Source organism: Nanorana parkeri, unplaced genomic scaffold, assembly GCF_000935625.1.
Source record: "Nanorana parkeri isolate BGI_ZX_2015 unplaced genomic scaffold, ASM93562v1 scaffold466, whole genome shotgun sequence".
In the NCBI taxonomy this organism is placed as follows: Eukaryota; Metazoa; Chordata; class Amphibia; order Anura; family Dicroglossidae; genus Nanorana; species Nanorana parkeri.
Genome location: NW_017306734.1, coordinates 661,852 through 673,656, shown reverse-complemented (window position 1 = coordinate 673,656; position 11,805 = coordinate 661,852). Strand labels below are relative to the sequence as shown.

The 11,805-nt window shown below is 45.3% G+C and overlaps 1 protein-coding gene across 1 annotated transcript; it reads left to right on the top strand.

The window, feature by feature from the left end:
- Positions 1–442: 442 nt before the first annotated feature.
- Positions 443–4,191, top strand: TPGS1 (tubulin polyglutamylase complex subunit 1). Its single transcript, XM_018560574.1, has 2 exons — positions 443–774; positions 3,583–4,191. Exons 1-2 carry the CDS (start codon positions 476–478, stop codon positions 4,109–4,111), a joined length of 828 nt encoding a protein of 275 aa, XP_018416076.1. The 5' UTR covers positions 443–475; the 3' UTR covers positions 4,112–4,191.
- The last annotated feature ends 7,614 nt before the right edge of the window (positions 4,192–11,805 follow it).

Here is an 11,805-nt window from a genome sequence, read left to right as displayed (position 1 = left end):
TACTATTGCGGCGGATAAAAGCGCAGGGTGCGTGTTGCCAAAAAAGGTACATGTACCTTTTTTTCAGCAATTGCCGCGCAGATATAACTCAATTGAAATCCATGGGGCCGCATGGCAACTGCTGTGTCTCGGGATCACCCAAGTGTGCACCTGGCCTGATAATTACTCATTGCTGCATTACCTGGACAACATATGTGTATTAGTGCTGCCCTGAACCTAAGCTAATATGAGGATACTTGTGGTATATATTACAGAAATGCAATTTATTAAATATAAGCACAGTTCCAAAAATGATGGCTTGTTTATATGGTCCTCCTCTATGTCGCGTTCAAGCGATTCCATCTGGCGTCCTTAGTTGCCATAGCCACCGTAGTTTCCATGACTAAATATGGCTGAGACGTTACCTAGCTTTAGGATGCAATAGCGTTGCCCTCACCAAAGATGGCGCCTGACCCGGCTTCATACGAACATAGCTATGGCAGAGAGGAGACGTGCTGCAGGTAGCTCTCCGGTACCCCGGCCTCCTCCGCGGCAGACCAGCGAGGCAGATTTTCTGCTTCAGGCTGGAGTGCGGACAATGATGAGAGAAGCTATCCTCAAATTATTAGAAGCCCGGCCGGAGGATCCAGTAGCCTTCCTGGCCGATTACTTTGGGAAGATCGGGCAGGGCCCTGCAGGTGCAGCTGCGGCTGCTGATCGGGGTCTGCAGCTACTAGGACAACAACGCTTAGGCCGCGCCCTGTGGTACCTCAAGCTGGCTCATCACTCCCAGAGGTATGCTAGATGTGTGTAGACTGAACATGGCACCCGTCACCAACGTGGGTTATGTCACACAAGGGAAGGAGTGTTTACATATCTTAGTATATTTAAGTGATCTAAATGAAGTATATTATAGAGTGTCAACATTTCCCTATTCTAGTTACAGGATAAACAAAATTACACTGATCCTGTAGCCCCCTTAAGGCCCCTTCAATACGGTGTGCATGCCCATGCAGAGATCGGCGCCTGGGTGGCTCAGGTGCAGCCGCCTGTACATTCTTATGACAGAGCGCAGCCACACGCCAACCTGAAACCACGCACTTGGCTGCATACTGCATGCACCCAGACCTGTATGGATGTGCAAGTTTGGGGTCAGCATGCAGCCATGTCCTGTCATAGGGATGTACAGGAGGCTGCACTTGACCCTCCCGAGCAAGGGAGTGCACATCCATGTGAATGAGACCTTAAAGTGAGGTGGGGTGGAGGCCCCCTTAAGCCTTTATGTTCTAGTGTGCATCTGCCGAAGTGATCCCCTACAGCGCTGCGCTCCTCCCAGCGCTATCATCTTCCCGTTTTCTAGTTTCCGATTCTTTGGTTGCTTGATTGGCTGGGCCCCGATCACCTAACACCCGTGCATGTGAGTAACTTCCTCTTGGTGTGAACAGCACATTTTTCTGGATGGCATTAAGAAGCGATTTTGCAGAAAAGACTGACGCAGACTCTTCTGTTATAGAAAGTCTGGCAATCGAAAATGTTATTTTTTTTTTTTTTACTTCTACTTTAAGGTGACTTCAGTGCTCCCTCCCTCTGCATGCACAGATGCATACTTGCCAAGTTCAGATGGGCCCGGCTTGTTTGCCGACACCCTGTGGAGGACGTCTTCTTCTGTCCACATCTGCACAGTGCATCCCCATTGGCATCTATGAGGCTCATCAGCCAGCCATGAGGTATAAGAGCCCCATAGAAGTAAATAGGAATGTACACTGCAGGCATGGCCAGGAGAAGTAGACATCTACTGCAGGATGTAAACAGTAACCGAGGCCAGGCCTTTCACACACAGTAAGTATGCATTGGGAAGGAGTGGTGACATTACCTTAAAGGGGCCTAAAGGCCAAGTGCACTTATCCCTTAAAGTTAAATGACCCTTCACTCACAGACATTACATCATCCTAACCTTCCCCCTCCCTATTACAGATTTGGAACTTTTGGGTAGTAAGTACTTGATCGTACTTTCCTGTTCTTTATTGCTGACGTAGCAATTGGTTTGCTCCTCCCACTGCCCGCACGTACTTGAATACACATCATACATTCCAGATCAGACTCCTCAAGTCACCTTTAAGGGCCAACTCTCAGCGGCTCTTAAAGTGACATTAAAGTCAAATCCCCCCCCTCCATGCTGCTATAAGTACTTACCTTAAATGATGCCTCTTGATCCAAACATCTTCTTCCTTCCAGTAGTCGTTTTCAGTAGTCCCTCCAGCGCTGATGTCAGTTTCTGATCCAGCGCAGTCTGCTGTTTCTTCCTGTCCCAAGGAGTCTCTATGGCGTGCACGCTCATGGCTGCGTGCATTGACTTATACAGTACTCTCTTCCTCCTCTCCCCCCTTGTGATCTCCATTGTGCATGTGCCCACACACATCCTCCTGCACAGCCACTCGAGAAGCTGGATTCTACAGCCGGGAGCTAGCTGCCCAGACTGAGGTAAATTTTTACCTATTTGGTAACTTTTTTTTTTTTTGCATATATCTACTCAGGCGTGTGGAATTCCTATCGCCCGACGCCCGGGACATGCAGTTTCGGGCGCCGGGCGAGTAGTTTTTGTATACATTTAGTCCTGCTCCGGACAAGCAGAGCTAAATGTATATTGTGGAGCCGCCGCTCGTTTTCATACAAGTGATCTGATCAGATCACTTGTATGAAACGAGAATCGGCGATCTTGTCCGGCCCCCCCGCCGTGGTTTTCGGGGGTCCCCCGCTCCTCTGGGGGACCCGTGACCATGGCACGGGAGCTCACCATAGAGCCGCAAATCAGACAAAGAACTTCCGTAAAATGTCAGAAATAATATATAAAATATATTAAATTAAAAATTATTATTTTATAAAAGTGACAAAGTAAAAAAAAAAATTTAAACCAACTCCGCTGCCCCTTCCATCTGCATGCAAATAAACGCACGCATAGGAAATTGTGTGTGTTGAGTCCTGCCGCCATTTCACTGTGTGCCATATTGTGGTAGCCTTGCAGCACAACTCTCTCACACTCACAATGTGCAATAAAGGGTAAGTTCACTTTCCCATGTAATATGGGAAAATGGAATTACCCGATCAAATCAGGCCAATCTGATGGACTCTGATGAAGGAGGCGTGACCTCAGAAACGCGTTAACAATCAGGAAGGACGAACAGCCGTCTGGCTAAGTCCATCGTGTAAAGATTTCTTTTCATGCCGGTTTTAACTCGACCTTTGTGAGTACCATTGCACTTGTTTTAATCTTGCTTTATTAAAAAGTTTTGCGTTGTGTTAGGTAAACTCAGGCGAACTTGGTTGCACCAAGCCACCACACATTACTACTTCACTACAGCTCTTTGCTGCATTTTCCTATGAGCCCAGGCTGTGTGATGATGCACCTGGAACACAGAAACAGATGTATGGGACAGTGCTTGAGCTTAAAGAGGCTGCTTGGCAAACTTTTTTTCTTAATGCAGAAAGTGTGGGGGGGGGGAGGGGGGGATTTAAAGAAAAAAAAGAAACAATATGGGCTTTAGGATTTGTGTGAAAATCAGAATGAATTGCTCTTCACTAATACCGTTTTTTTTTAATGTACAGGACTGCTTTTAATAACAATCTAAGCATGGCTTATGACTGCCTCAGTGCCGGAGGAAAGAAAAAAAAGCCAGGTTTGAATGGCAAGACTCACACCGACTTACTGACAAAGATTTGCCAGGAAGGTGATCTACCTAAAGAGATTGTATCTGCTCTCCTAAATAAGATACAGTGCCGAGACCACGAAGCTGTGCCGTTTGATGTCTTCCGTTATGGAGTAGTGATCTGCTTTGTGTTGCTGGAGTTCAGATCTAAGGCAGACACTTTGTTCAACATTCTAGATGAGGATAGTCAATCAGACCAAAGAGTTTGTCAGACCGTACTGAACACTTTGGAAGAAGCTTTGGTTGCCAGTGACTTATCAATCCCTGCTAGCTATTTAGAAGCTGGGTCAAAACTAGGACCCGATTGTTTGGCCATTGCCATGGACCGTGCCCTTCTAGGTAAAAAAACAGGTGTCCATATGAGCCGCAGTGATTTTTTAAAAGAAGCCTGTTCCCTTTTTCTTGATAAAGTCAAACAAGTTAGTTGAACAAGTTCTGGTCTTCTTTATGCTTTATTCTCAGCAAAATGCTGCTTTCATCAGTTCCACCTTGCACCTCCACAGGAAATTAGCTGATATTTTAAAATACTTATGTAATAAAATAGTAAATGTAATATTGCCAAGAGAAAGGGGGTATAGAAACTGTCCTTGTTTTCAGCCATGAGTGTTGGTTTATTTTGGAAATCTCATAGTTAAGGCCTGTTCTTGTCTTGTGGCCCTGTGCTATTGCCTGGTCACACAGTAATGCTGAAAGGTTATGCGGTCCAGCCCTTTGCTTGTGCCAGCTTGAAATCACTCTGAGGCGGTTTTATCAAAACTGGAGCAGACAAAATCTGGAGCAGCCAGTCAGCGTCTCTCTTCAGTTTTGTTCAGGTAACTTTTGGAAATGAAAGAGAGAAGCTGATTGGTTGCCCGGCACAGCTGCTCCAGGTTTTGTCCGCTCCAGTTTTGATCAATTCCCCTCAATGTGTGGTTCATGCCTGTTTACCACTATCCTAGTTCTGGCACAATAGAAGCTCTTGAACTGCATGCGTGCCTACGGTTGCTAGAACAAGGACCACGACGGCATCCCAATAATGCTCAAATTGAATAGAGAATATTGCAGAGCAAAAGACATGTTTCATTTTTTTTCTAGATGTCACAATACATTTCAAGTTTTATATTGTTTGTGGGTAAGATTTCTGGTATAAAAGCGAAACTTCACACAAATAGGGCTTTCTGAGACTTCTGCAATATAAATTATTCTGACTGTTTACATCGAGCTAATCTTCCATGTGCACCTAGAAAAAAACAAAAAGTTTTTATTTGTCATTTAAACATAAGCCTTTTTCATTAGACCTTTTGTATCTGAAAAAGAAAGGCAGTGCCAACTTACTAGAGGAGTTCTTTAAGGTGTTAAACGTAAAATGCTAAACTAATTTGAATGGAAGAAAACTACTCCCACCATCTACATCTATAAAACAAATGTGGTATTTTGGGGTAGCACAGTGGCTTAATGGCCAGCACTTCTGCCTTGCAGCACCGGGGTCCTTGTTCTGAAACCCAACCTGCTTGTAGTTAGCATGTTCTCCCTGTGCTTGCGTGGGTTTCCTCCCCCACTCCAAAGACATGCTGGAAGATTAATTGGCTACTGTCTAAATTTGGCCCTGTATGTCTGTTCTATAGGGACCTTGGATTGTATGAATACCTGTAGTAATAATATTTTTTTATTATTTGGGCTTTTAGACCTCGTTCACACCTGACCGTTTTGTAGCGCGTTCTACGCTCGACGAACGCTCTCCAAAACGCTCAAAAATCTAAATCCCATTGTATTCAATGGTCTCGTTCCCACCTTGGCGTATTTTCGCCCGTCCCTAACGCGCTACAAAACGGCCCACGCCTGAAAAGGTACAGGTACTACTTTGGGCCGTTTTGTAGGGCGTTTTCCATTGGGATACAGCCAAGTAGCCTTCGGAATCGCGGTAAAAAAACCGTGCGACAGACGCGCATATTCAATACGCAAAGGTGTGAACCCAGCCTAACAGCCGTGTAATGTACCAGCCAACTGGGAGTAATATTTTTGTAAAATGTTGTTATGCTTTAATACAAATTTTCAACCACTGTGTGTCTAAGAAGAATTTTTGTACACATGGGTGCTGCATTACTGTTGGTAATGTTTGTACCTAAACATGGATTTGCTGCTTACTTGATGATGCCTTGCCTGCTTGGATCCCCTGTGTAGTAAGTGGTCCCGCCTTAGCTGCCTATTTATTTATCACAGGTATTTATATTGCGCTGACAATTTTACGCAGCGCTTTACGTAGTTGCACCTTCACATCAGTCCCTGTCCTCAAGGAGCTTACAATCTAAGGTCCCTATCTCGCATACATACAGGGCCAATTTAGACAGGAGCCTACCAGCTCCTACCAGCATGTCTGCGCAGTGTGGGAGGAAACCAATGCAAGCGAAGGGAGAACATACATACTCCTTGCAGATTGTGTCCTGGCTTTGAACTGTGGAGCCCAGTGCTTCAAGACAGAAGTGCTAACCAGGAAACCGCTTTGCGGTATAGTAACAGGTATTGTGTTCTAAGCAGACCATCTGCATTTTGTGCTTGGTATGGACTTGTGTTGACACGTTGCATCTTGCGTAAACCTTTGTTCATCTTCTAGAAACTTGTAGTCAGCATATGGCCAAAGATGGTTGCCAAGGTATTTTTGGTGTGAAGATCTGACCTGTGTAAGGGGAGCCTTAAAGCGAATCTTTACCCATATCTTTAAAATAACAACAAATGCACCATTAGAAATGTTTAGTAATGACAATCTACAAACACATACTTCTAGATAATTGCAGGCTTTGTATTCTGTACATACCTTATTTCTCTTTTCTTCCCCAGTCTTCTGGCAGTGGCCATGTTAACTAAGGGCAGATTACTAGATCTCCCTTTACTTCCTGGCACATGTGACTAGGACATGTGATCAAGTACATTACCTCACGGGAGGAAAATGCCTTTATCTGAGATCTCCTGAGATTTCCCAGCAATGCACTGCTGATATGACCTTCCCAAGATGCAATGCTTGGGCATAATACATAATTTGTGCCAGAACTGGATGAACTCTAAGTAAATTAAAAACAAGTTTAATTACCTAATGAATGTAAGATGATTTCCTATCATCATGCAGTGTTGCATGCTGCTGTGATTTTTAGTGAAAGGGGGTAAAGGTCCACTTTAATGACATCTACTCATGAATACCTCCCCCGTTGTATTTAAGGTTTGGGCTTCAGTTGCTATGAATTTAGTGTATTTGCGATTTTTCCTAGCGCTGCTAAATAAATCTGATTATGGCAACAAGTATTGTGGAATATACCTATGATGCAAAAGGTTGAAGAGCTTCAGTCCGCGCTCTGAACTTTCATTTCTCTATACCGCTGCTGTCTGTCAACTCAATATGCATGATGAACACCTTTTTATAACTGCTGTAGTATTTATGATAAATTAAATATTTCTGAATAATTATGTTACATTGTTTTGCAGTGTTGTCAATGTTCTTGATACAATGTTACTCACATCTGAAATGCAAATGGGTCTATATACAAATAGGAATGTTCTTAATGAAATTTCTCTTCTGGACAAATGTTCATTCATCCACAACAGAAGGAATGGGGCAAATGCTATACGTTACTGCACTGTTTCTGGCCGTAACGCACTGCAACTGGTGTGAACGGGCCCTTTGGCCAGGTTCACACCATTTTCCTCACCAGATCACTAACATGGTGCATTGCGTTTAGAGGCGTTTTACCACAATTCTTACGCATTTTTCTCTTTTTTAATCTTAAAATGGGCTTACAGGTGCAGTCCAGTGTGTTTTTTGCCTGCATTTGTGTTTTTGATTCATTCCAGTGCATTCCAGACCAGAGAAAATGAGACAAGCAGTACTTTTTTGGTCTGGTCTGGAACGGACTGCGCTGGTGTGAGCTAAGCTCAGAAATACCATAGGGATACATTTAGGATATTTTTTTTGGTCTGGGAACAAACTGTTCTGGTCTGGACATGGTGTGACCAAGCCCTAAACACACTGTGACAATTTCACTGCTTGTAATCTCCTCTGCAATGCTCTGAATTATCAAAACTACTTATAACAGTTTTACAACAAATCTACAATAAACAGCAAGTTTACCACATTCTACACAGAAAAACAACTTTATTTCAAATGTAGGAGCCGTCTCTCTGTGACTGCGCGACCTGATTCAGTATGAGGCTGGTGACAGCTCACATGCTGAATCTCCTCACAAGCAGCTCCCCCCACACTCCCTCCTTGGTAGGCCAGGAGGTGAGAAACCAAAGATCATACACTATATTGCCAAAAGTATTGGGACACCTGCCTTTACACGCACATGAACTTCAATGGCATCCCAGTCTTAGTCCGTAGGGTTCAATATTGGGTTGGCCCTTTGCCGCTATAACAGCTTCAACTCTTCTGGGAAGGCCGTCCACGAGGTTTAGGAGTGTGTCTATGGGAATGTTTGACCATTCTTCCAGAAGAGCATATGTGAGGTCAGGTACTGATGTTGGACGAGAAGGCCGGGCTCTCTGCTCTAATTAATCACAAAGCTGTTCTATCGGGTTGAGGTCAGGACCCTGTGCAGGCCAGTTAAGTTCCTCCACCGCTCACCCATGTCTTGGACCTTGCTTTATGCACTGGTGTCATGTTGGAACAGGAAGGGGCCATCCCCAAACTGTTGCCACAAAGTTGGGAGCATGAAATTGTCCAAAATGTCTTGGTATGCTGATGCCTTAAGATTTCGCTTCACTGGATCTAAGGGGCCAAGCCCAACCCCTGAAAAACAACCCCACACCATAATCCCCCCTCCACCAAACTTTACACTTGGCACAATACAGTCAGGGCAAGTACCGTTCTCCTGGCAACCGCCAAACCCAGACATGTCCATTGGATTGCCAGACAGAGAAGCGTGGTTGGTCACTCCAGAGAACACGTCTCCACTTCTCTAGAGTCCAGTGGCGGTGTGCTTTACACCACTGCATCCGACGCTTTGCATTGCACTTGGTGATGTAAGGCTTGGATGCAGCTGCTCGGCCATGGAAACCCACTCCGTGAAGCTCTCTATACACTGTTGTGTATGCCAATCTGAAGGCCACGAAGTTTGAAGGTCTGTAGCTATTGACTCCGCAGACAGTTGGTGACTTCTGCGCACTGTGCCCTTCAGCATGCGCTGACCCCGCTCTGTCATTTTACATGACCTATCACTTCATGGCTGAGTTGCTGTTGTTCCCAGTTGCTTCCACTTTGTTATAATACCACTAACAGTTGACCGCAGAATATTTAGTAGTAAGGAAATTTCACAGAACACCTGAATCCAATGATTTGCAGAGGTGCCCCAATACTTTTGGCACTATAGTGTATATTCGTGTGGGAGAGCTGAAGAAAATCCCAGCTCCTTGCAGGATTTGTGGGTGGGGACTGAGAAGACACGCCCTCCGCATTTTGTAGTCCTTCACATGAACCAGGACAGAGGGAGGCTACTTTTCAGCACACACAGGGACCATAGAGAAGAAAAGTAGTCACCCTCTGGCAGGAAGTTGTGGCTGGAGAAAAATAAAATTTGATTTTTGAGCATTAGAGCTGAACAATGACAAAAAAGGTACACAGTCATTTATTGTTTATATAATATTAGCTATTTTTATTATTTAATGTCTGAGTTTAGTGTCGCTTTAATCTTGACTTGAAGAGAAGTCGAGGCTTTACATACGTTCCTAGCCTAGGATCCAGAGTCCTCCTCAAGCACAAAGGAGCTGATGTAAAGGCAAGAGCAAGCACACTTTGGTGAATGTGACAAGCTCGCTCCCGTGGTGGACTACAATCTCAATACAAATTAGTAAACTAAACATGAGATTGTAGACCATCACAGGAGGGAGCTTGGAGCGGTGACTACTTTACAACACACACAGGGACCATGGGGAAGAAAAGTAGCCACTCTCCAGGAGGAAGAATAGTGTCGGCACCAATTCAGAGATGATTTGAGAATCTACAGCTGAGTGATACACAAATAAGATACATTTTTGTTAATAGGCTGCATTCACACCTAAGCGACGCCTATTAGGCACGTCTTACACATATTTTTTGTGCGTTTTACGACCAGATTGTGGCATATTCATGTGCATGGACAAAACGTGCCAAATCTGCTCCAATGTAGCTCATGTATTATTTTGTGTGACAGGCGTATTTCTGCTTGTGACAAAACACCCAGGTGTGAACAGGGGCCATAGAACTAAGTGGGATTCTTGGGGTCGAGCATTTTGTTGCGATGATTGACACGTGACAATAGGCTTAGGTGTGAATGCAGTTTAAGCCCTCATTCACACGGGTAACGGCCGTCCCGTACATATCGGTGCTGCATGCACGGCCGTATCGGGCAGCTCCCGGGAAGGACAGGTGCTGCGTGTGATTTGTACACAGCAGCCTGTCCTTCTCCATGGGAGTACGCAGTTGTACGCCGCCCTATGCTCACCCGAATTGCCCGTCTGTATGGGTGGGGGTGTCCCTGCTCGGACGCAGACAGGATCCATCCTGTCACCGTACGAGTACGGACACATGCGCGGACAGGCAGTTCGTGTGAGTGTAGGGTGGCGTACGGCCGCATACTCCCATAGAGCAGGACAGGCAGCACCTGTCCTTCCCGGGAGTGGCCCGGTATGGCCGTGCACGCAGCACAGATCTGTATGGGCCGGCCTTTTCTTGTGTGAATGAGGGCTTAAGATTGAACTCCTGAGTTTAGTGTCACTTTAAGACATTACTGCTATTTTGCTTGCTCTGCATTATTACACTCAATTTTTTTGCAGTCACGCTGAAAAGGCTTTAAGAGCATGAAGATATTGATTTTTTTTTGTACACCTGACACATTTTTCTTACTTCAGTTTTCACTAGAATTACCCAGAGATGGTGACATAAGGTCTGGAGAGGTGTGCTTGTTTGCTGTCCACAACTGGGGAGTGCTGATAAACCAGTAACCCAGTTATGTCCTGTCTATGTACAAACTGGAGAGGATCTAGCGGAGGGGTAACATACCTGAGGCCTAGTAAAGATGGCAGATGAACCATTTTAAAAGGGCCCACTGTCTAATGTGTGACATACCCATGTTTTTTTAATTTGTATGCCTTGATAACGCTATAGGGTAGATATAAGCTGGTTCAATCTGATAGGGCATCACAAACATGTGCAGGGAAGCCAAGCGGGCAGCCTTGCAGAAAAACAAGACAATACATCTTTAGCGGCTCAGGGAGTGTGTAAGGTGAGTATAACATCTTCTTTGCAGGAAGTACTACTTATATTTCAGCTACAGACGCTCTATATCAGGCGTAGGCAACCTGGGCACTCCAGCTGTGGTGAAACTAAAAATCCCATCATGCCTGTGGCTGTCAGTGTCTTGCAGTGCCTTATGGGATTAGTAGTTGTACCACAGCTGGAGTGCCAAGGTTGCCTACCAATGCTCTACCCTACACCTAAACTGTGCATGTGTTCCAGACTTGAGCATTTTCACTTAGGCCAATGGAAAGCTAATTATTAAGAGGAGTGTTTTACAAATGCTTCCATTGAAGAATTGAAAAATACACCATTCTGCCCAGCAAGAAAAACCTCATGTACTTTTCTAGCTGCAAGTGACACCACACTCGTGTGTGAATGAGCACCATTGAAATGAATGGGTTCCTTCAAGTTGAGTCTCCTGACCAGGGCTGTCCCTATTATGAGGTGTTTGCCTCAGGCAGCATCTCTCAGGGTCACACCCATTTCTGGCCAGACTGTCCCAGGTTGGGACTCTAACTTGCCTTCCACCCAGCTCCTGGCAACCAGTGACATCAGTGAACTGGGAGGGACACGAAAGGCAGACCTGAGGAATGCAACCTAGTAAGCCACCACCACAACATGCACCATACGCCGTGACCCCCGTTCACCTTAGAAAACACGCAAAAAATAGCTTAACCTCTTGCCGTCCGCCCGTAGTAAAAAAATGGACGGACGGCACTGCTGCATCTGCGGGTTGCCGTCTCCAGACGGCAATTTTTTTCTGCTCGCGGGCACGCACGGGCAGAAAAGACCCGATCAATGCACACACCCGTTAACGGGTGTTTCACATATAGGCGATCAGCGGGTCCATAGCCCGCCGATCGCCTATATGTGCTCGTTCGC

Bases quoted from the DNA above. Each gene is read 5' to 3' on its own strand.
- TPGS1 (XM_018560574.1), top strand. From the start codon at position 476: ATGGCAGAGAGGAGACGTGCTGCAGGTAGCTCTCCGGTACCCCGGCCT. The intron at 775-3,582 runs GTATGCTAGATG...TTTAATGTACAG, and splicing joins CTGGCTCATCACTCCCAGAG to GACTGCTTTTAATAACAATC.